General features: G+C 42.1%; 2 protein-coding genes across 2 annotated transcripts in view; both read right to left on the reverse strand.

Annotated features, from left to right (window-relative positions):
• DNAH5 (dynein axonemal heavy chain 5) overlaps positions 1 to 26,245 on the reverse strand; it is a 5,605,957-nt gene that overhangs the window by 1,372,695 nt on the left and 4,207,017 nt on the right. Inside the window, exon 47 of the mRNA XM_086967405.1 lies at positions 18,332 to 18,466. Coding sequence (XP_086823531.1) covers positions 18,332 to 18,466 — 135 coding nt within the window. The remainder of the gene's footprint in view (positions 1 to 18,331; positions 18,467 to 26,245) is intronic.
• On the reverse strand, positions 15,164 to 15,584 carry LOC147722884 (large ribosomal subunit protein eL33). Its single transcript, XM_086966909.1, has one exon. The coding sequence runs from the start codon at positions 15,539 to 15,541 to the stop codon at positions 15,209 to 15,211; it is 333 nt and encodes a 110-aa protein (XP_086823035.1). The 5' UTR covers positions 15,542 to 15,584; the 3' UTR covers positions 15,164 to 15,208.

Below are 26,245 nucleotides of genomic sequence, written 5' to 3' on the forward strand. Positions count from 1 at the left end.
AACCTTCATGCATCCAACTCAAGGGCACAAAATTAACCTAACGTACACAGGCACCTGTGATTCTAAAAACGTCATCTACGCCATCAAATGCCCGTGTGGTAAAATATACATAGGACAAACAGAACGAAAAATCAAGATAAGAATATCAGAACACAAGAGCAATATCCGGACTAAGAACATGAAATCTGCATTAGCCACCCACTGGCTAGACTGCAACCATCAAATTGCTCAACTAAAATTTACTATACTGGAGATACTCCCGCAACACTGTGATATGGACCCAATTAAACAACGTCTGCAAGCCAAATTTATTTGGATCAAAAAACTTCATGCTTTGCAACCAACTGGAATTAACAACAGAATTGAAATGTCGTGCTTTCTATAAAACTGTAATTCATTCTACACAACATTCGACCCCTATGGCTGACTCTATCCCCTATGCAAATAAGCTCTCTCAATACATCTCGTTTCTTTGATATGTGTTGATTAATTTATGTACCAGTCACTTAACTTGGTAGCTTTATTTTTTACATTGTTTGCAATATATTCGAATTTACAGTGCACACTATTCATGTAGTCTCTTTTCTATGTGTCCAGCTTACACATATATTTTCCATGTTTATTAATGTCACTCGCATGGTGGACCAATCACCTATTCACCTTTTTTACCACGGGATCGGAACTATCCAACAATCAGAAGCTCGCTATCTGCACCACGTGATCGGAACTTTAAGCCATCACATTACTCGTAATTGACTTTTGTGTCAATCCAGTAAACACCATTCACCCTTTCTTTCACTAAATTATTCTTTTTCTAGGGATGTCTTTTCAACCCGGCTTTCGGCACATTCTGACTATTTTCTAACACGCTTACATTTTTACGATCTCCCGATCACGTGACTCCGTCACATCACTACAAAAATGCACCCAATAGGCTGACTAACTATTCCTTCGCTTCCGCGTTTGAATTTCATGCAGTGTAATCCACGTTCGTTACAAACTGTAAGTTATTGCTTTGCACGTTATTCTTTTGACAGTGACACTTATATGTTTTATTAATCTCTTTCTATCGTGTTCTAGTGACTGCTTTACCGAAGTTTTGCATTAGATTTTCAACGACTCAGAATATAACATCACATAATGTTTGGATTTGTTTGAAATGATGCAATGTGATACAGCAAAGGACACGCATTGAATACTATGAGGATGTGATGAACAAACTTTATTTTTGAATGCCAAGATTTTCGTTTTGAATGCTAAGGTCTTGTATGTTTTCGTTTTCTACAGGCCCCTGACGAAGGGTTTTCTGTTTATAACCCGAAATGCATTGGGCATAATGTAACGTTGTGAAATACTCATGAACTAAAATGAATTTTTCACTGGAAATGATGTAAATTTCTAAAGAAATGTTCTACCAATAAATATAATTGCTATGAACTAAACAATCTGTGAAAACCTTCCTATATGAACAAGGTTCCAAATTGTTTAACCTAAAGTAAAACCATTCCGGTTTTATGTTGAAAGAGCACCCCCTTTGTGATCAAGCGACCACACTCTCTAACTACATTATTAAGGCACTGACAGACACAGTGTTACAAGGACTGCTCCAACACGAGGAGTTTATCACCTAATTCTAATAACAGGAGCGCACGGAGATATAAGCTAATTCTATTCTGAAATCCCAGTCTAACCCATCTCCTAGCGCACCCAATAAGCTACAAGATGCAATTCGACGATATAGCTCAAATTACTTCCAAACAAGCAGAATCATTAGCCTTCACACTGGAGGCAGCTGAAGAAATATACGGACTCATACAAGAGACCAGAGCATTCAGCCCTAATGTTTCAAGCACTGCTCAACTAATCCGGCAATTTGAATTTCTAACCAAAAAGGAAATAAACCAAAGACTCCACGCAACCACACTCATCCACTACCACAAAAACAAAAGAATTCCCCGAGGGCTTAGAATCGCCTTGAAGCCGATGTTGTGTAAAAATAATAAACAATTCATTGAAAGATGGTACCAAACTCTGAACAAATGTTCATTAGATCTAATTCTTTTAATTATACAAGAACTTTCAAATGTCCTAAAAGAAATAGAAAATGATATAAACAACATGAAAAAAGAATTGGAAAAATTACCAGACCTACAAACAATGTTAGAAGATGTGAACAAAAAACTCGATAAGTACGCAAAAGAAGTCAATGATCGGAAAGTACGAAAATATAAAAGAGACACCATAGACTACAAGTATGACGAAGTATACACTTGGGCTGAAATATATAACCAAAGAAAGTGGCAACAACCTAAATCAAAAACACCTACTAATTCATCTCAAGAAAGTCTAACTTCAGAATCTGATATAGCACAATCCAGACAACCGATTAATAAAACTCAACAACCAAGTACATCATCCAACAGACCGTCTTTTTTAGACATAAGCCCAGCATCCAATGCACCACCTACAAACGCAACAGAAGGGGCAGAAGAAACTGCAGCAGAAATAGCAAAAAGGACAAGGAGCCAGACAGCAAAAACAACTTAATTATCAACATTTCTTCTAAACAACTTACGATGGCACAACTGACGGTACTAAACAAAGGAACCTTATTCGTCCCAACATAACTAAACTAATCTACCTGAAACAGAAATAGCACTTTTCAAATTTTTCAGAATATTGAAATTAAGATATTTCTTCAAAGATGCATCTCCTAATACCACAGATCAAGCAAAAATCTTTAAACCCAAAAGCTCTTTTTGTGCACCTTACTCTCACAAAACCATCGAAACTTTCGAACGAGCAGTAATTTCCGACATCCAAAAAATTAACTTTCGAAAAAACAATAAAAGTAACTTATCTAAAGCTGAATGGAGCACCATCACAAACTTAATAAATGACCAAGAGCTAACATTCCAAAGAGCCGACAAAGGAGGGGCTCTAATAATAATGGACACCAGCTTTTATGAAAAAAGCGTAAATGAACATGTGAAGGATATCAATACCTATATTCCTTTAAACAATGATCCGACCGAAGACTACCAAAAAATTCTTTCAACCATCCTTGATCACGCGATGAACTTACAATGGATTGACGAACAAACAAAAAATTTCCTGATGACCAACTATCCACGAAGACCCAGACTGTATATGTTGCCGAAAATCCATAAAAATGATCGAATACCACCCTTCAGACCCATTGTATCAACTTGCGGGTCAATATCAGAAAGTATAGGCAAATATGTAGATTGGTATCTGCAACAGATTGTACAAAAATCTCAGACCTACATTAAAGATACAACAGCGTTTTTAAATTTATTAAGAACCATTGTACTTGATGAAAATACTGAATATTGGTTATGCACTATCGATGTGGTATCACTCTATACCTCAATTCCACACAACGAAGGCCTAGAAGCATTAGAGTGGAATTTACTAAGAGAAGAGAATTGCGAAGCGAATAAAATCTTTCTGCTTGAATTGATGCATTTTGCATTGTACCACAGCTACTTTGAATGGCAAAACACTTTCTACAATCAATGTAATGGCACTTCAATGGGCTTTGGGGGGGCCCCCTCATACACGAATCTGTACATGACAAAATTTGAACATGATCACATTCTGAACAACACCAATTGGACTGAAAATTTGATAACATTCAAAAGATATATCGATGATCTATTTTTAATCTGGAAGGGAGACAAGGAACAATTACTGACCAAAATCTGTACCCTAAACCAACTGAACCCCAGAATTAAATTCACATACACCATCAATAACAACACTATATCATTTTTGGATGTACAAATCAAAATCATCAATCATCAAATACAAACTCAAGTATTCAAAAAAAGCACAGATCGCAACTCTTGCTTACTATATCAAAGCTTTCATCCAGAAACTTTAAAAAACCATCTACCAACATCACAGTTTATTCGCTTGAAACAAATTACCTCTGACGTACAGACACTTGAGAATTCACTGATGGAACCGCAACACTAATACCTCACAAGAGGTTACCCCAAAGAGATCCTCAATGAATCTATTAAGAAAGTAGCCAAACTTCCAAGAGAAAACTTACTAACAACAGTCCATAAAACAGTTAATCAAAAAACAGTATGCGTGTTGAAATTCTCTACAGATACCAAGAAAATCAAAAAAATCATCAATCGACACTGGTTGCTACTAAACTCAGAACCTGATCTACACAATCTTTACAGTGATCTCATAACCTTTGCATACAGAAGATCACAAAACCTAAAGGAAATTTTAAACACTAAAAAACCAATTATTTCACAACACAAAGGAATGGCCAAATGCCTAAATTGCATACATTGCAATAACGTAATAACTGGAAAAACCTTCATGCATCCAACTCAAGGGCACAACATTAACCTAACGTACACAGGCACCTGTGATTCTAAAAACGTCATCTACGCCATCAAATGCCCGTGTGGTAAAATATACATAGGACAAACAGAACGAAAAATCAAGATAAGAATATCAGAACACAAGAGCAATATCCGGACTAAGAACATGAAATCTGCATTAGCCACCCACTGGCTAGACTGCAACCATCAAATTGCTCAACTAAAATTTACTATACTGGAGATACTCCCGCAACGCTGTGATATGGACCCAATTAAACAACGTCTGCAAGCCAAATTTTTTTGGATCAAAAAAAGTTAATGCTTTGCAACCAACTGGAATTAACGACAGAATTGAAATGTTGTGCTTTCTATAAAACTGTAATTCATTCTACACAACATTCGACCCCTATGGCTGACTCTATCCCCTATGCAAATAAGCTCTCTCAATACATCTCGTTTCTTTGATATGTGTTGATTAATTTATGTACCAGTCACTTAACTTGGTAGCTTTATGTTTTACATTGTTTGCCATATATTCGAATTTACAGTACACACTATGCATGTGGTCTCTTTTCTATGTGTCCAGCTTACACGTATATTTTCCATGTTTATTAATGTCACTCGCATGGTGGACCAATCACCTCTTCACCCTTTTTTACCACGGGATCGGAACTATCCACCAATCAGAAGCTCGCTATCTGCACCACGTGGTCGGAACTTTAAGCCATCACACTACTCGTAATTGACTTTTGTGTCAATCCAGTAAACACCATTCACCCTTTCTTTCACTAAATTATTCTTTTTCTAAGGATGTCTTTTCAACCCGGCTTTCGGCATATTCTGACTATTTTCTAACGCGCTTACATTTTTACGATCTGGCAATCACGTGACTCCGTCACATCACTACAAAAATGCACCCAATAGGCTGACTAACTATTCCTTCGCTTCCACGTTTGAATTTCATGCGGTGTAATTCACGTTCCTTACAAACTGTAAGTTATTGCTTTGCACGTTATTCTTTTGACAGTGACACTGATATGTTTTATTAATCTCTTTCTATCGTGTTCTAGTGACTGCTTTACCGAAGTTTTGCATTAGATTTTCGATGACTAAGAATATAACATCACATAATGTTTGGATTTGTTTGAAATGATGCAATGTGATACAACAAAGGCACGCATTGAATACTATGAAGATGTGATGAACAAACTTTATTTTTGAATGCCAAGATTTTCGTTTTGAATGCTAAGGTCTTGTATGTTTTCATTTTCTACAGGCCCCTGACAAAGGGTTTTCGGTTTATAACCCGAAATGCATTGGGCATAATGTAACGTTGTGAAATACTCATGAACTAAAATGAATTTTTCACTGGAAATGATGTCAATTTCTAAAGAAATGTTCTACCAATAAATACAATTGCTATGAACTAAACGATCTGTGGAAACCTTCCTATATGAACAAGGTTCCAAATTGTTTAACCTAAAGTAAAACCATTCCGGTTTTATGTTGAAAGAGCGCGCCCTTTGTGATAAAGCGACCACACTCTCTAACTTCAGCCTAGGGATCTGACACTATGCTGTCTACATGTATACTCGCATATCGCAGGGGGCCTCGCTCTCTTGTTATACAACTGTCTTCATTGCTCTGATAATGAGGATCCCTTGCTATGCAAGTATTTCATGGAGACTGGCGGTTTGGTACAGTTATGCTATGCGAAAGCGACGAACATGCTTTTTTGTTGCAGGATCAAAGTACTAGGGTATATTTGCCTCCCTGTAGACTCTACTAGTTGATTCTGAAGTTATTGCTTACTTACTCATTGATAATTTTGTGAATGTGTGAGCGCAATTTCAGTTCTTAGGTCTATCAACCTTTTATTATAGATTTTGTGGTTCTAGGTGGTGGTGCTTTACAGGGGACCATTGTGTTATACTTGTGCATTCTTGCCCGGCTAGGCCAGTACCCCAGTCATTAGGCGCCAACTGAGGGCTACCACATTTCTTAACCCATTCTGGTGACAGTTACCAAGAGTGCCTATAGTGTTAATATGGGATCTGGCATCTATCTGTTGTCATGTAGTTTCCACTAATCCATAAACTTTAGGATGGTGCCAGAATGATTTCATGCACCCCCTGCAGAGTATGTTGTCCCTTGGACCAGCCAGCTCAGAGTGCCACCATAAGCCCCTCCTAACCTAGATAGGGAGTGAACAGTTCTGGCAACCACTAAACATGACAACCCTGTTCTCGCAGGAACCTTTAGCTCATACACTTGTGCTCTTTTTTGCTCAGATAAATATATAAAGAATACTCAAAGGGACATTTTAAATGTTTATTGAACTAAAGGGATTCTTGAATAGAAAGTATGTGTTGAAATGATCAATAGACAGAACCAGATGAAAGTAATTATAAGCGTCAGGACAGTGAACAGAAAGATAGGTTCCAACATTGGGCTGAAACAAGGTATATATGCAAGCATATGAAATAATATAACAATCAATTCTGTGTGCTCCTACTATGCAAAACCCTAACCTACTTGTCTAGGGTGAATGTGTATGTTTTGCCAGCCGCGGCCGGTAGTGGGAGTACCGGCCGGGCGGTGAAGTGGGGAGGGGCAGGGTGGAGGAGTAGTAATGTATGGATTACGGAGTTTAACAGGCAAGTAAACATACAAATAAATAAAATGAATTTCGTTGCGTGCACTGCATCACCAAATATGATGCAGTGCGAGCAACGAAATACTTTTTATTTATTTATATGTTTTCTTACCTGTTCAACTCCGTAATCCATACATTATTCCCCCCACCCTGCCCCTTCCCTTACCCACGTCACCATCCGGCCAGTACTCCCACTACCGGCCGCGGCTCTGTTCTGCCAAGAAATCCCTTTCTGGATGATCCAACCCCATTACCTGGTCGGTAACAATGTAGGACACCGTCTTTGGTCACAAACTGTGCACCCCTCACAGAGATGTCAGTCAGCTGCTGGGCAAAAGCTTCAGCGTGTAGGTACCTCTCGAAGTCAGCAGAAGTGCCTTCTATGACTATATCCGGAAACTGATGTTTATATATAGAAAAAGGCATCCTTGCCTTGGGCCAAGATTGTGATCAGGCTGCTGTAGGAAAGTGTCCCTTCTTGCGTAGTTATCCCCCACTTTGTGCCTGATTCTGATGCTCTTTGACTGAATGTGCACTGAGTTCCAGCTAACCAGGTTTCTAGTGCCTGTGTTCTTTCCCAAAAATTTACATTTGTGTCCATAATTGGCACACCTCTGGCCCACATGTTATGTTATGTTAAGTCTGCTTGTATAGCGCATGGCTACCCCAGCAATGGGGCGTCCCAGCGCTGCGGACATACCTAAGAACAATGCAACACAACAGAAAAGGTGAAGTTAAATGGAAGAGAACAGCCAAGTTTTAATCTGTTTACGGAACAGCAGGTGGTTAGAAGTGGCCCGAGCCCCACGAGGGATCGAATTCTACAGCTTCGGCGCCAAATGCCTAAATGAGCGACTACCAGCTCGGCACCTTCGGATCTTAGTCGTGCGTGCCAGTGACAGGTCGGCTGAGCGAAGGGCACGCGAGGGGACATAGAAGGAACAAAGTCCCTGCAAGGTTTGAGGGGCGGTGTTATACAAAATTTTATGAATTAGACATAAACTTTTGAACTGGATGCATTGTTTAACCGGTAACCAGTGTAACCGATGGAGAATAGGAGAGGTGTGGCATTTTTTTGGCAGTGCAAATCACTTTTCATCACCCCTGACCCCACTGACACTCACTCAAATTCACTCACATAGCACCCACATTTAAAAGGTGCTCCAGCGTAGTCGCTTGTCGCAGCACTGCCCCATCCGGCAGCTGGGCGGGAAGACCCCGATGATGAAGCATGGCACCAAGGGCCCTTTTGGTGTGTGAGGGGTATTTTAACACATTGTGTGTATTCCATAGACAACAGGATACACACTGACCCTTTTCGAGGTGGACCTTTCTGATTACTGTTACTTTCGCAAGAGGAGGACCTGCCCACCTCGGTGCCACACAGCACCACCTCTTCCTCCCTCCTTTGATTTCCCTACCCTAAAAGACCCCTCACCAAACACATGCACGCTGCCACTGCAACCTGCATTTTTTAGTGCACATAAAAACGAAGAGTCGACCTGACACACATCCCTGTGTGCCAGGCCCTCCAGCACTGCAAGAGGCATAGGTCAGTCACCGCTACAGCAGGCCTTACAGCCCTAAGGCAGGGTGCACTATACCTCTTGTGAGGGTATAACTGAATGGGCAGATATGCCCCTATCGTGTCTAAGTCCATTCTTAGACATTAGAAGTGCAAGGTGTAGCCATACTGAGTACATGGGCTGGGAGCTTGTCACTACGAGTTCCACAGCTCCATGATGGCTTCACCAATTTCCCAGATGTTTAGTATCAAACATCTCAGATTAATAAACCAACACCGATGCCAGTGTTGGATTAATTAAGAGATTCACTCATAGGGCACCTCAGAGGTGTCCCCTGAAAACTTACCAACTACTAGTGCGTGCCTGACTGGTCTGCACCAGCCTGCCACTTCAAGACATGTTTCTGACCCCAGAGGTGTGAGCCTTTTGCTCTTGTGGGTCAGAAACAAAGCATGCACTGAGTGGTGGTGCTTCACACCAACCCCCAGCAGGAACAGCATCGAAGGGCAGTGAGCCCCAAAGGCTTCCTGCCCTTTGTAATGCCGACCAGGGCCTCTCCAGCTAGTGGAGATACCCGCCCCCCTGACCAAACCCACTTTTGGCAGCAAGTTCAGCGGAAAAATTAGTGAGCAGGAGATGTGTGTGTCCTCTCTCAGCCAAGACCACTGCTAAAGTGTCCTGAGCTGAAGTGACCCCCCTCCTTTAAAAATTCACCATATTGGTTGGAGGATTTTATAACATCCCAGAGCCATTAAGTAGAAGAATGAAGACACCCACTGACTTTTCCCCAGCCCTACCAGCGTGTCTGCAATCCTCGAAGATCCTGAGAAAAACGACGACTCGTCTTGCAACCCAACAACCTGCAAAAGCCTCTACAAGGACTACTGCCTTCAACAAAGACCAGAATTCCAGAGAACAGTGGCCCTGTTCAACAAAGACACTCCAAGAAAGACCTCTATGACCTGCATAAACACAAAACCCGGTTTCCAGATCCCACATTGCACCTGACACCTCCGGCCCGAGTCCAAGTGGCCCACCATTCCCAGCGAGGTTCCACAGCAATACAGAGCCCAAGTCCACTGTTGCCTGATCCCTCCTGGACTCCCCGACAATGCCAGCAGTCTCAACACGAAGGTCCCCCTAGCAGCAACTGACTCCGGTAGGGCTTTTCCAACGTCCATGGACACCCCTGCACCCACAGACCCCAGGACTTGGGGAGCCCAACCGATGGTGCCCAGGTGACCCTCAACATCGGAACTTACCTGCCCAACCAACGGTTACCTTTGTCCAGCTTCCTGGTCCGAGCCTGTAGCCTTTAATCAAAACCGTTGTCCTCCACTGATTTGGATGCGGCGCTGGTTGTTGTGTTGGTACTCTGAACTTGGCTGCCCTTGTGCCGTAAAGGGTGTACGTTTGGTGCTGCCTCGTGAACTCCCCACTGCTTGTCTTAACCCAGAAGGTTGACCTCCAACTGTGCTTTACTTATCTGTAATTGGCATGACTTTGAGTCCCCAATGGTTAACATTGGGTACCTGACTCTGAATTTGACCTTTGCACCTAGCCGCTCCAGTGCCGCTGGTGGTGCAGCATTGGAGTTCACTTAAACCTTGCCCTGTGTTGACCTAAAATCCAGAAGACTGAGTTTGTGAGTAAAGTACTTAACTGTAAAATTGCATTCTTGTTTTCCTCCTATAGGATAACATTGCTCATTTGAAATATTGCACTAAATGTATATTTTCCTTGATCTGTAAAGTATTGCTATTTCTAAAAACTGTATCTATATTGCTGAACTGAAGTCTTGCACTAAGTATTCTATCACTGCGTTGAAAAGTATGCCAATTTGAAAACTGTACTTACCTGCAACTAAGTTTATTTTGGTTCTATTAATAAAATAACAAAGTACTAATTTTACTAACCATTGCTTCTGATTTAGTCATTGAGTGCTTGTGATCATTTCTTGACTGAATGTGTACGACAAATGCTTAACAAACCCCCCTGATAAGCCTAACTGGTCACCCACACTACCACAAAAGAGAGCATAAGTATTATCTACTTTAGCCTCTGTAAAGCCTCTTGGGATCCACTGGACTCTGTGCCCACTATACCTTAGTTTGGTATAGTATATACAGAGCCACTTTCCTACAGCTGCCACTGTTTGTATTCTACATATGCTGTGTTAGCATATGGACATAAATAAAAAACCCTCATTTGCACAACGTACGTGTAGGCCTTGTGCACAATGCAAAGCAGTATGCTAGTGTTCTCACAAAGTTTATTAGTGTAAGCAAGGTCCGTGTTTCCAAGAAACTAAGCTAAGTCTCATGAATGTAAATGTGTGTCAAAGGTCGATGTGAAAAAGTGAAGGCAAGTTTAGGAAAGGTCTGTGTTTATGTAGAACTTGGCGGCATTTCCTACTAGGCCTTAATGGGACACATGACACTGTGGGCCTGGTCTTGTGGTGCCTGACCTGGGTGGGCTGCTCATGGTATCTGGGATTGAGTATAGCTTTGTCAGTACATATGATAGTTTGTTCTCTTTTCAGATTGTTTATGGTGTGAGTTGGTGACCGACTGTTCCACCCCAATGCCTTTTTGGTGGACGTTCGTAGCATGATCTTTATAGGAGCTTGTGATCTCTATGTTACCCTATCCAGTGGGTCATAATGTTTTATATCAAATGTGATGACCAGCTACTATGTTCTATACAAAAACTTGGTCTTCTCGATAGCTCTGTTCTGCACTGTTTGGTCTGCAGGGCTACCACTCCCCTTTTACGTCTGCCCCACTGCTCTGTGTACATTTATCTGCCTCTTTGATGTGCTTCTCCCGTATTTCAGGGAGTCTTCTTGTTTCTCGTCTCCTATTATGGGGTAACCCACCCTCTCACCCCTCTATATCTTCAACTCTTTTCTCTTCAGAGCCACATAGCTCCCCAAGGTACACTTCTATCTCTGGTCGTTGGGTAGATCACGATTACTCCTTACACCAAATAGTACATCACAGGCTTACATGTCTGATTTATGTCTACACTGAAAGTAATTTCTCCTTACACGAAAGGGCTTAATCACCCAGTGAAGCACAAGCAAATCTCTGGTTACTGCCACAATCTGAGTGGAGACCTGGTGTTTCTACAGGAAACAAAGATTCAACACAAAGAAGCACTTTCTATGCTTAATGGCTGGGTGCACAACTTATCCTGATCCCCGGCAATTTCTATGAAAAATGGCGTGCACCACAATATCCAGGAAATCAGCCCTACCGATCACTACCTTTGAGCAGGATGATCGTGGTAGATGGCTGATTACCTGACTCCAATCAGGGTATTCAGAATAATTTGCAATTAACATGTATGCATCGAACACTGACGACCCTGTCTTGTGGTCCAGGTTAGCTGCCTAAATGGCATTGCTCCCCACAAAGGCCTGTATCATTCTGGGAGGGGAACTTTAATCTATCAATGGATACTATTCTAGATAGAAACTTTGCCTTTAAATATTGAACCCCTAAAGCTCACAAAGTAATACGCTCACTTTGCACCTCGTATGGCCTGCTAGACCTATGGAGGCTACATAACCTCACCGGCTTCAAATGTACTTACTTTTCCTTCCCAAACAATAGTTTCTCTATAATTGGTTAAAAAAAAATTGCATTTTAGTTAGTGGAAACTCGATCCGAAGTTATCATTTTGCTTTACATGAGTATCAGTTGCGTTACAGATGGACACATACATTTTGCTAGGGACGGGGAGATTAAATGATTTACCCAGAATCACAGGATGTTGAGTGTCCCTGCTGAGACTCGAACCTGCTTCCCTAGCTTCAAGGGCGACCACTCTAGCTGTTAGGCCACATCCTCACCTGTATATTATTACAGTGATAGTAGTTTACAATACACTGTTACAAGACACCTTAATCTCTTCCAATGAGCCCATTAACATTTTAGATTTTTCAGCCTTCTCTGTCTCTCTTTGGATCCTGCCTCCTCAGCCCAAAAAACCTTCATGGAGTATGAACACTGAAATTCTGGAGAACAGATCTAATGCACAGGAATTAAGCACGGAGTTAGCTTTGTTCCAAAAGGACAACACCTCTTCAGTCTAATCACCAGTTACTCTTTGGGATACCTTGAAAGGTTTTTTGTTCGTGGGCAAGTATTTGTAGCATGGCACAAAAACAAAGATATCAGATCTTCAATGGGCAAATTTTCAGCTCATGTAAAATCCCAATAAATATTATTCAGATGTTTGAATGACCCCTCAGCCCAACCAACACTAAAAAAACTAAAATATAAATAGAACAAAATTGTGAGTTAACGCGCACATTTGTGGGGCCAAGTGCAGAAAGGTAAAATATTATTTTACCCTAACAAAGCTGGGAAATCACTAGCTACTTTCCTAAAATTCACAAGAAACTCCACATTCACTTCTAAAATCAAACATCCCCTAGGATCAATCAAAACGAAGCCAAGCTATATTCTTAAAATCTTTCAGAAACTTTATACCAACTTATACTCCCCCTCAATTTCCACTTACAAAAAGATACTTGCCTAAAATTCCTCTAGTCTTTGCAGAAAAAAGCCATTTCCACTGAGAATAATATGAGACTGAATAAACTGATAGAGCATAGTGAGATCCATCAGGGAAGGCCCCCGGCCTGGATGCCTTCCCATACGTTTTTACAATTCCTTTCAATGAATAATTAAGGAGCCCCTGGAAAGCATGCTAAACAACTTTGCATCCTCAGGGGATGTGTTGGGTACTGCAGCGGAGGCCACTATTGTAATGATCCCAAAGGAGGGGAAAGATCCCTCCAATCCAAAGAACTTTGGACCAATTTCCTTAATAAACATGGAAACCAAAACTTACGCTAAAATCTTAGTGTCCTGATGCACTTCTCTAATTACGAAGTTAATTTGTCGCTCTTAGATGTGCATAATCAAAGACAGATTAGCAAGCAATAATATTCGTCTGTTCAGCCATGTTATTGAAAAATCAGCCATTCCGCAAGCATCCATCACAGTAGCATAGCTCTGGACGCAGAGAAGGGCTTTAATTAGGTGTCTTGGCCCTTTTTTTGGTTGCTTTAATTAGGTACAGCCTCAAGGACACTCACATCAAAATGGTCATGGCCCTGAATGCCAATACTAGAGTCCCCCGGTTCCACTCCAACTGGACACCCATCAAGGCTTACCGCTCTCACCATTGCTTTCTCTACTTGCCATCAATGCATCGATATTGATGCTGAATATATCCGCATACAATGCAGAGATGAAATGTGGCAATATGATCTGTAAAACAGCCACTTGCAAGAATGATATTTTATTCTTCACGGAAGACGCGGAAACGGATATCATTACCATGTTCTCCTTCTTCTCAGGATATTCTTTGAATAAGGACAAAAGAGAGGTTTTCCTTCTTAATCTCCACTGTACTCCTTCTTGTCTATGTTACTCACAGTTCCAGTAGCTAGTTAAATTGATCAAATACTTGGGAATCTGGTTTTGTAACAATTTGGATGTGTCTATATCTCAAACCAAATGCTAAACAATCGACAAAATGAAATACCTCTTGAAGGCTTGGTTCCCCAAATATATGTCATAGTGGGTCAGATTACAAACTCCAAAGATGATGGTGATGCCTTTAATTAACTTAGTTTCTTGCCTAGTAGGCCCCCAATCTACCTATCCACATACTTTATCCCAAAAGTAGACAAAATGTGTGCGTAGTGTGTTTGGAGCAACAAGAAGGCCAAAAGGAGTTTTAAGAAACTCAGGTCGCCTTCCTGCATAGGTGCATACAGGAAAGGAGTGTCTATTATCTACACATGTGTTATCACTGATAATATTATTCATCTTTTTTAGAAACATCACATTTCCATCATTGATGATGCCCAGACATCACATTTAATATAGACCAAATATATAAATTATTCAACCCGTAATCAGGGAGTGTACATTAGTAACACACAGGAAGCACAGAAACTTGATGATTTTTTTTTTATTTATTTCTATTCTTTTTGCAGATGTAAACATGAATTCATCCCAGCTAACGCGTTTCGTCCAAAACGGACTTCATCAGGGCTGAAACGATTAAAACACATCACACATTTTTTTTATTTGATTTTTGCTTTACATATACATATTTTCACTCTAAATCACCTAAACCATTTTCATACATTAATCAACAAATTATCCATACAAATAGACCGTGACCCTACTAGTATTACTAATGTACACTCCCATAACTACGGGTTGGATAATTTATATGTTTGGTCTATATTAGTTATGATGTCTGGCATCATCAATGATGGAAATGTGAAGTTTCTAAAAAAGACAAAGATATTATCAATGATAACACGTGTTAATAATAGACACTCTTGTCCTGTACGTGCTAAGTAATTATGTGTTGTGATTTGTTGGTAGTAGAATCACAAACAGTTGAGTGTCTGGGTCGAACTAATACTGATAAATACTAGTGTGACTGTCCTATAGCCCTACTGCCTTTCTATGTCTCATAATATTTCTGCATAGGTGGCAGCAACTTCCAAGATAGGTTCAATTACCAGACAGCATTCCTAGTGGCCCAGGGTATGATTTGGATGTAATTGAACCCTGTTTTTTTTTTTTGGAATTTTAGCACGATTTATTGTGATCAGCAATTCAGATCCTTGAAGGATACAGCATCACTCTGATCCTGTGCCCCATGGCCTTGGCGGGAAGGTTGCTGCGGAACTTGGCGCGGACCATGCCGCTGTTACCATGGGCGCGAGTTACCTTTCCCCAGATCACACGAGTTTTGTTGGGTTTGCCACCAGGAGTTACGGTGTTGTTCTTGGCTTTGTACACGTATGCGCATCGCTTGCCCAAGTAGAATTCTGTCTCATCTCGTGCATAAACCCCCTCGATTTTCAGAAGAGCGGTGTGCTCCCTCTGGTTTCGGAGACCACGTTTGTAGCCAGCAAAAATGGCCTTACTCCACAATCTTCCAGACATTCTGTAAGTTTATAGTCCGGCTGTTTACAGCCCGCAACCGGTTAACCAATCCACTTAGGATTGAAAAACACATTAGCTACCCATTCCAATTAGCATTGACAAGGACAAAAAAGCCATTGCTGTCATCTCAGACTTGTACGTAGATAAGGAAACCTTTGTCATTTGCTGCATTGCAAGAGAAGTTTGCACTACTCAACCTGGATTTTTATGACTTTTTGAAGCTCAAGGTTAGACTCTCTAAACTGGGCCCTTTAAAATTCACTTGTTTTTCCTCTGCCCTCAAGAGTATCCACTCAGGAGGACATGTAGCCTCCAAGATCTTTTAACCCGTTCAGCGCGGCGCAAATTCTTGCGCTGTGCTGAACGTTCCATTGGGCCTATGGAACCATGACAGAACGGTTCTGTCATGAGCACAGGCCAACCGACGCTCATGACGGAACCGTTCCGTCATGAGTATGGAAGGGGTTAAGTAAATATTTGAGGGTTCCTCTAAAACCAAATGTGGCCTCTGTAGTAAATGGTCGAGTTATTTCAATTATAAGGGTATAACTGCACGCTCTGAAGAAGCTTAGAGTAAAATCAGGTTCAACCTGATCCATGTAAAACTTGTCCCTTCGTTGTTACCAAAATAATTATTTGAGGTACAGTCTCTCTACTGGGCCCCTAGTAAACGATTTAAATTGAAACGTGAGGTGTACTGATACTTGTTGGTCCTGTAAAACCCTGAGAGGTGACTTAGAACACATGTTTTGTTCATGTCATGTTCTTACCACATACTGGAATGATGTAACAACTAAATTAAGTAAAATATTCAATACAATTATCCCATTGATTTCTCCACTATCACACTTGCCCTACATGGGCTTGGAGGCCACTTTTGCTTGCAAACAACCATCCCCTTCTCTGATCTGCTTACCAACATTGTACGTAAAGTTATCCTACTTGATTGGAAAGCTTGCAAGCATGTTTCTTATCACACTTGGTAGGCGTGGGTTACATGCACACACATTGCCAAATCACAACACGCTGGCAGCCCCATCCTATCCAGTATATCTAGGAAGTCTTGGACTACTTTATAAACAAACTACAGTAGGGGACCCTTAGTCTCTACGTACGCCCAATGGCAGTTATTCTAGTCAGACGCTGCGCTGTTCCGGGTTCTTAGGACCAACTACTTGGCTCTCTCCTCTGCCTCCTATGCTTGCTCTTGGCTCCACCTCTCCTACTCTACACTACTCTCTCTTTATATCTCACTAGCCTTTAACCCTGATGTATTATTTTCTTTATCTCCAAATCAGGAGACCTGTCGTGAGAATACTAACCAGACTCTCCTTTGGCAGAAGGCTGAAAGCAGATACACATGCCCTTTCCTATTAGCATAAGAGGGTCATACAGGTTGACTATTCTGTTAAGTGATTTGATACTATGCTGTCGACTACTTCGATGTCTACCTACTAATAAAGTGGTTGCCTTCTTATTCATATTCTTGAGCAACTGACATTAACCTCTACTATCAATGATTGTTTGGAGAGCTTCTTCTTTCTTGCACTACACTAAAAAAAATAAAACATTTGGAATACAAAAAAAAAAAATGAAATACCTCAGTGCTTCTCCTCTGTGCCCTGGTTCACTAATCTGACTCTTGCTGTGCAGTGCCCATTATCAGGGTTTTCTATCTGCAGCCTAAATATAATAATGTAAAATAGATACAGCCTTCCTTCCACTTTAAAATAAAAATGTGACCCTGTGCTTATTTATAATTAAATAAAGGCTGTGAGCTACTCTGAAGGTGTCAGTGACCTATTAGTAGCTCACGATCGACCAGTTGGAGACACCTCGTATAAATTATCCAATTTAGAATAGGTGTAGCTATGAGTGTTGTAATGTGAAGTTACAATTACCAGGTCCTTGCAAGGTCACGTTCACCTGCGGTGTCGGTGCTAATTCGTGGGTGAAGGAGACCATTTTATAATATATCTAGAATGTGCTTTTCTGAAAAGAAAGGCACAACAATAGGGCTCCCTGAGTATGTTTGAAGCTTTAATGAGTGGCAGCAAGTTGTTTCAGCGTAACGGTCATGGTCAAGTGAAGATCTACTATCATTTAGCTCTAACTTGTTACTAATGAAAGTAATTCAAAAGACAGGCTTATATTAAGTTTATATAGCCTTCCTAAAGTTTTCTGTGGTCAAATATGGCCCCTTTGGATGAGTTTGTATTCGCAGTGGCCATCTTTGAATGCATGTTTATTATTTTAACAAATCCAATCAGAGTTGACCTCTATAGATGTGCGCACATCCACGGTGGCCATATTTGAACTGGGTTGTGAAAATTAAAAATAATAATAACAATCCAATAGGGTGATAGAATGCAATGAGCATAGGTACATCTTGCAACAAAGTAACGTCTTTGTCATGCGAAGACCGAAAAGGGTTGACAAGATTGGCCTCATGGTCACTACGTGTTATTATTATTAAAACGAGAAAATCTGATGAAATAACGTTACCTGGAGACGAATATTTGCGTGTGAAAGTATTTTATTTCCATTTAGGAACGGTGAGTGAAACACCTGTCCTGTTTGAGTTTTATTCTTTAGAATTTGCCTCATAGACAGGGGTTTGGCACCATAACACCAAAGATTCTAGCCTTTGCCGCATGTGATTGATACACTGTAGATCCTACCGACAGTTCCCAGGATCCTAGGGGCAACCAAATACAGGACCCCCAAAAAAACAATCAGTAATATCTCGCAATATCTTTGCATAGTAATTATTATTATTGTAAACATTACCTGGAACATCAAAGGAGTAGTAGCAGAGGAAAAGTTGAGACTTTTGGCCATGTGGATTTCAGGGTTGTATTTTGACATGAAGCCTTTGATGATGACAGTTTTGGCTGTTCCTTGTTCACCAATTAGCAGCACAGCCTAAATGATGGGAAACAATATACTCATGAGCTTTACAATAGCAATAATGGGCTCTGTCAATTCCACTGTACACAAAGATGTAAAAAGGGCATGAAGGAACATCATATGTCAGATGATACAATCCACTAGCTAACTTACTATGCCATATTAAACTGTACATGTCCACTTTGCAAATCAGGAATACATGGTCAACATTGCTCCGGCCCTCAATGTACACCACGCCCATAGTGTAAACAGCAGGTGCATTGGTGAACATGACATCATGTTGTCCTTCTCAATTTTACCTTCTTCCTTTTTCTTCTACAAGAGTATTAATAAGCAGTAAAAAAATCTGAAGCTATTTTAGACAGCATGCTCTTAATTGTATGTAAAACAGAAACCAATTGGGGAGTTATTCGTATTCCTTTGTCAGGCGTTCTAGAATCGTGAAAGAATCTATATATTGTAATGAATTATGCACATGCTGCTCTTTGTCACTTACACCCTGTTTTGCTGGATGAATGGCCTGATGTGGCAGGGATTATTAAATTCCTGTGCAAGGATTTTCAAACAATAACAAGGAATATTATGGGTGTTGCCTCGCCTTCACATATTCAAACATGAGAGAATCTCCATTGAAGATCACATAACAAGTTAATGGCAGTAGCACAAACTCTGGCTCCTGAATACCGAGGATGAATACAGGTCATGTAGTTGAGCCTTGGCTATTGGGTACATACCAGGAGCTCCATCATTGGTGAGTTTCCTTGGTTTGGTGCGACACAAAGGTATCTGATGTTATAGCTCCAAAGCAGATGCCATAGAATACTAGTTCAAGGACTCTCCTCCTTATACCTATGAGACCTAGCTGAACTCATAGCCACTGATGGGGCTTATAATTGGTGAGACAGACTATGTCAGTATTGCCAGAGCCATAACTACTATTAGCACATTCCACCCACTAATGGTAGAATTAAACAGCAGTTTAGTGTCACTTCACAACTCTTCACCCACAATTCATTCTGGCTGCTCAATCAGAATTGACATCTTACAAAGAGCAAGGTTGGCCGCAGTGAGGCACCATCTAAAAATGGGGACTGCTCTATTTAATGATTTTTTCAACTCAATGAGTAAAGATAGAGGACAAGCTAGAGATGAAAGGTGTAATCTTGCAACTGGGAGCTTAGATGGTTTGATAGTTAAATAAGACTGGCCCAGAAGGAAAGAAAAAAAGGCAGAATATATTATTATGGGATCATGTATTTAGAGTAAAGGTCACAACGCTTCCTTAGGGCAGCTGAACAGGCTAAGAATGTACTTAAACTTAAGACACTGGTTCAAGAGAAAAGCTGGTAGCATATGCTATCAATCGTTAAGGTGGGTAAGGACATACTATGATGGCTGGCAATCGCAGACGCAATGGATAAGAATTAGCTTCCTGTGATTGTATCAATGCGGTCCTGCCCACGTTTTTGCCTGCTCATTTCAAAGTATTTCCTAGTGCAAACCTTAAAGTTGCCTGCATGAATTTGGCCTAATTTATCTCTCCAAACGTAAACATTAGCAACAATCTTATCACATAATTTGTTAGAATGTTTATTTATTTATTTATTTTTTATATAACGCTGGCTTGACCCGGAGGTAGCAGAGCTCTTTACATGAGGAAGAAACATTGTTTCAGAACATGACTAACAAAGTTACATCAGTTACTGGAGCCTAGTTACAGGAATTACATGAGTACAAAAGCATAGCATAAACATGAGAAAGAAAAATGGGCAAGGGGAGAAAGAGTAGGGGAGGTAGAGGAGGATAATGGAGGGAGGAGGAGGGGGAGGGTATCAGAGGCACAACAGGGAGACGAGGAAAAACAGTGTCCGGTGCCCAGCTGGGTAGGTGACGGCTGAGCGGTGAACCAGAGCCAAACTCCTCTATAGCTGCGTGGAACAGCTCCACCGGTCTTCGGCCAGAGTTTGCTCGGAAACCACAGTACATACAGAAAGATTATAGTTTCCGCCCCGGGGGGGCAAAGTCCAAAAATTTCCAACAACAGCACCGGTCATGGTGTACGGTGCTGTGCTCCCAGCGATAATGTGGAAAAAACCAAGGCCTCTGCTGTGTGAGACTCCCTTGTCGCTGTGGACTCTCTGAGGGGTCTCTGAGACTCCAGAACATAAATGCTGGATCCCTCCCCAACAAGGGGAGAAGGAGTGCTTTGGAAAGGGGCCCACTCATGGTGGTCATTATTAGAAAATTGGTGTGCCATATTAATGCTTACAAGGCAGAGGAGCATTGTCCATCGCAGCGCGGTAATCGCAGGCGACGAAGTAGTGGGTTGATAGAGAAATTTTGGAGCAGTTGAGGGGCCGCCATTTTGAGGAGGACAGAGCGGAGGACAAGATGCAAAGTAGCAACAGGGCACGGCAATCAAAGCAATCAGCGCCATTTTAAAGCTTACAAGGCAGAGGAAAGCCGGCCATCGCAGTGCGGTGATTGTAGGGACAGATAATGGTGCGTGGAGGCAAGACATCTAAACGGCAATTAAAAGCATCAGGATGAGCCGGGGTGTGCGGCCAAACAAAAGGCGCAAGCCCCCACCACCGCATTCAGTCAAAAGCTATGAGGGGGGGACCAAAGCGTCCAGGGAGGGACCATCAGAAGCCCAACAGGGGCGTAAGTGGATTGTCCATCAATTAGCCCATACATCGACCCATTGCAGCAGTTTGTTGTGAGTCATTCTTACCCCAGGGCGGTTCGGTCGTGCAGGAGAGCAGTGTGGATCATAGGCCCAGACCGAAGCGGTTCTCCAAAGTGAGGTGCTTCGTTCATCAGCAACTCAGGGAGCACCACTCTTGAGGCCCGGTCTTGCAGGGGAGCAGTGTGGCACAATGGCACACGTTGCTCCGGAAACTTCAAGTTTCTCCTGGCAGATCAGTGCCTGCTATATAGGTGTCCAGGTGCAGGAGCCCAAGCAATGGGGAGGCAGAGGGCCACGGAAAATGATCCAGTTTATTCTGCACTTACCGAAGCATCAAGGTGCAGTGCTGTGCTGGCAGAATGACCCCGAGCCTCTCATGCGCTGATTCAGGTCAGGCAGTACACAGTGGTTTATCCCTGCAGGGGGCCCAGTATATGCGGGGCCAGCGGCGTAGGTGCCCCATATGATGCCGGAGCCTCAGCGCATATCATGCAGGAGCTGCGTCCGGACCGTTCTCTTATAGCACTGAATTTAGGGACAGCGGGGTAAGGTACTGGAGCGTGATCGCTCTGGCATGTATTGCGCAAGGGAGAGGTCACTCCAAAATCGTTTCCACTGGCTCTCTAAAGCATTCCCTGTCCTCAATTTACTGTTTTATTTATCCGATCTGTGGGGCAAGACAAATTTCTTTTATGCCTCTTCCTGATTCCCCGGTATCATTACAATCACCCCGCAAATTTTACTAAGATGCGGTCTTTTCCTCTCTTCTTGCTTATCCATAAGATCTGAGCATGAGGTTCGACTAGTGTAACTTTTTTAACCCTTACAGAAATGTTATTAGAGATAAGTGTCTGTAGAACCTCCTTTGCTCGACCCGATTGAGAACCAGTTGCTGGAAGGAAATAGGAAGAGTATTCATTAATATGTACAGGATTTATGCACCAGGTTTCCTGCAAACATATGATGTCATAGCTAGATATAAAATTAACCCAATCAATGTTCTCAACCTTGTTCAATAACCCATTCACATTTCATGTTGCAAAATCAAACCCTTCCCCACGGGGCTTTCCTGTTGGCCCAATATCTGTTGTCCTGGTTCTAAGGGGATCTTTTTCTGGTGCCTCATATACCACCCCAGCATTGAACACCGTAGTTTCAGTCTGCCCACCCATAGAAGAGACCTTTGTTGTAAGTGGGACATCCCTAAGCCCTGGTTTACTTAGCTGACTATCAATATCTGTGCACCCCTAGGGGGTCCCTACACAGATGCTCCATAAGAGCTCTAGGGCTATGATGGCTATTAAAATTCAAGATAATACAATCCCCGTCCATTGTTTTATTTGTCGTGCCTAGCCACTCCACCCTTCTTGCCATAATAATTTTTTTTGCTAGTGGGACAACCCTGTTTTCCCCACTAAGGACCTGACAGGACAACCAGTGCAGGGATTTATTCAGCAATTGAATAGTATTTTCCGTCTGATCTTTCCTTAGGATTGGAACATTTGTCAGAATCAGGATAAAGGGGTCTGAGGCCCGGGGGAGGTACAGAGACTGGTAGGTTTTAATGGGTGCCTCCCTAGGCAGTCAATATTTGTTGGAAGGAGGGACCCTCCCCTCCTACTCCGGTGAGGTTAGACGGGTATTATTGCCTAAATCGCTAATGGCAGTGACAGATTGCAGTGAAGGGATCTCGTCTCTCCGGTGAAATGGATGTTGATGTGCTGGATGGCCGTTTGGGCTTGAGGCTCAGCTTGGGCAGTAGATGGTAGACTGCTCATATTGGGGAGCCCATTCATATTCCCCTCTTTTATGTTGGGGATCTCCCCCCGGGTAAATTGATTCCCCTGTACAGTTCCACTGCGTAACCCAGTGACACAAGTTACTTACCTTCCGTAACGATATATCTGTAAGAAACAGTAGTTAGTATTAGATTCCTTACCTTAGAATATCCCAAGGCGTCAGACTGGATCAGGAAAACTTTGCGTAGCAGTACCCTTGCGTGTCGGTAGGCGTCGTGTGCGGCTCCGCGTCCATCGTCGGCGTCTTGGGGGCCGGAATGACGGTGCCAGAGTACTTAGATGCCGCCCTGTCATGTGCTTATCTAGGTTCCTGATCGATACTGTGACCTTATGCCCCTATTCGGCTATAAAGCCCCTTTTTCCCTATATTGGCATAACCGTTCAAGTACGACTTTCTGAAAAGTCATCTCTGGCCTCACACGAGCAGAGCCACAGAGCCACATTCCAGCATGACTCTCTGCTACTTCCTTTGCGACCAATTAGTGCAATGACAGAGCAGCAGTCACTATCTGATATTCCTAGATAACACTCCGAGTTCTTCAACAAGATAAAAACTTAGCAAACCTGGAAATCCCCGCTTGCTATGTTTTGATTAGTAATGGAACTCTAATGAGCAACTGATAACTATCACTTCCTAGTGACATCTTTAATTGACGTCTTATGTCCAGCAAACTTGCGTCAAACCCGGCACCTGTCAGGTATAAATATTACCAACGTTGCCTTAAGCAATGAGCGAACATGTTGCTGATGCCAGCTGCCTGCATGATCCCGTGTTGGTAAAAACTAGCACTCTGTCGCTGCAGCCTGCTATCCTGTGGTGGTGAAGCTACTGATTACCATTATCGCCGCTACAGCGCGACCTATGGTGCAGTACGCTTGAGGAGCCGTGCAGCCGTCCTCTGCGAAGACATCCAGCCCAGCTGCCCGCGGACGCTGTCACCCCTCCTTCCTCGACGCGCTGAGAGAAGCCGCTGCCTTTCTCGTGCGGAGAAATCCAGTCCCGGCGCTTCCAGTTTACCCTCGCAGGTGACTGGGATATCGAGAGAGACCCCTGAAGGAGATACCAATCCTCCATCATTCTATTCAGAGGTATGGTGTTGACTAAACCCTTAGAAGAGAATTCTTGAAACAAACCTTGGCAAAACCAACTTAACTTAAGCTACTTACTTACTCCCCTTCTCACGTGTTAGGCTTAGGTAAGGCACACTGGGGTAGGCTTAGTTAGAAGCACCAGTTGAGTATGTTAGCCTAATGTATATATGACTGTATATATGTTTTATTACTTTTAAACCATTGTATGGCTAAGAAACCATATCAATGCTTTTACAGTTCTATTTCGCTATTCTTATCTTACTGTACGTACTTTTTATAATAACAGTTATTGCAATTGTGGCAATACATTTCTCTTGTATGAGAAGAAAGACTGTTCAATAAATGTTAACCCTTTATTGATAAACGCCCGTCTCTCTATTCTCTACATACCGTGAAAGTAAACTGCACTAGACTGACTGAGTGAAATCTATGTCTATTGTTTCACACGACCCTAGAGATCGACTCTTGATCTGAGGAGCAAAGTTGTCATGTTGCACGGTTGTTGGAAAGCTGAATCCCTTCTTGTCTGTGCCAAGGAAGCTGATCACTTCCTATGCAGAGAAGAAAGTTTCCAGTGACCTCTGAGCTAGTTGGTAACACAACCCAATTAAGTTTAGCATAGTCAGTGGAGACCTGGAATATAAGCAGTTCCACGTCGATACTACTGTTTATGTTATTCCAATGCGCAGGGCCTAGTGGGAAACTAGGAACTACACTACATGGCGCCCTAACGTTTGGTAAGGCGATAAACTAACGTAAGACTTGTAGAGTAACTCAGTCGTGCATATTTCACACCCCTTTCTCCCGTAAATACTCCAATAGACGTCTGGAGTGGGTGAAAGGTTAAAATCCGCCCGACCTTAGTAGGAAGAGATTCCTATGTAAAGCTCTGGTTTATTCAACGTTGAAGGATACAGTGTTCCAAAATATTGTGCATCTAATCTTTGTCTCCTTGGAGACCTACTCTGCAAAAACTGCATTTATACAATGTCAGTAGAAAACAACGGCACCACTGGGGCCGCAGTAGATGCGACTCAGCAAGGTCCCGAATACACAGACCCGGATGCTATTATCATCCCGGTCCAGTTAAGAAGATCTATAACTTTAAAACTTATAGAAAACGGACTGCCACCTCAAGGTGGTACAGTAATTTTCGTGATAGAGGCTCACGAGTATCGGCAGACAGAGGTATTCTATTCATGGATAAACTTTCCAGCGGTAAACGCTATAACACAAGAGTTTCACTATTACAAAATAGAGGAACCTCCGGGAGAGTACGCTCCTTTCGAGGAGGTTGAAATCCCACTTAAATTTCAAGAGCACCTGCTCTGGTTTAATGGCGCCCTAAAACACAATGATCACATAACCAGGCTCGGTCCACTAGGTAGACCAGGAGCCACGTGGCCGGTTCTAGCCAGCTACACACCACATCCTGACATTATAAAAATGTCTAGAGAAGAGCTGTTAGTACAGCTAAACACATTAATAAAAATACATAGGCAATTAGTCCAATATGTAATACGGACTGCAACAGTCCAGCCAGCTGTTAATTCACACCAGCTGACCCCTCATCAGGGGAACACAAATAAAATTACACCACAGAACATACAGTCATGTCTTGGTAAAACACCCGTAAAACGGGAACAAATTCCTTTCTGGTTAGCCCAGAAAATCACTCAAATAGAGGCAGTATTTCCTGATACTACCCCTATTGAAAAACACAGAATCTTGACCATCTGCCTTCCTATGGGAATCGCACCACACGTGGAGGACTGCGACACTTGGGGTACAGTCTTTGCTTCCATTTACACAAAAACACACGGTGTTCCGTCTATGGCGGTAATACCAGACGTGCTAAAACAGATTCAAAATGAATTCGGTCCAGAACCAGCTTTAAATCTAGGTATGAAATTACTGAAAGATTTCAAGCAGGTCACGGCTATATTATTAGCCAACATAAAGGGAGAAGCAGCATCTGTGGCGATTCGCCAGAAGTTGAGGGAAACAGATATAAAAGATCCTGTTGAGCTTGCAAAAATCATAGAAAAATGCTATGAAGAATTAGGTAGAGACAGCTTGGGTGGGAAACCAGTTAAGCCCCAACTGCTCGAAAATCCAGAAAAATTATTTATTAAAAATAATTTAAACACTCCTAAAAAGAGCTGGGATGGAAATAAACAATCCACTCCCAAGGAAAAAGTTTTCCAGTCCAGA

The sequence above is a fragment of the Lissotriton vulgaris genome, chromosome 4_1 (assembly GCF_964263255.1).
Source record: "Lissotriton vulgaris chromosome 4_1, aLisVul1.2, whole genome shotgun sequence".
NCBI lineage: Eukaryota > Metazoa > Chordata > Amphibia > Caudata > Salamandridae > Lissotriton > Lissotriton vulgaris.

Excerpts from the sequence above, each read along its gene's own strand:
- LOC147722884 (XM_086966909.1), bottom strand. The coding sequence starts at position 15,541 with ATGTCTGGAAGATTGTGGAGTAAGGCCATTTTTGCTGGCTACAAACGT.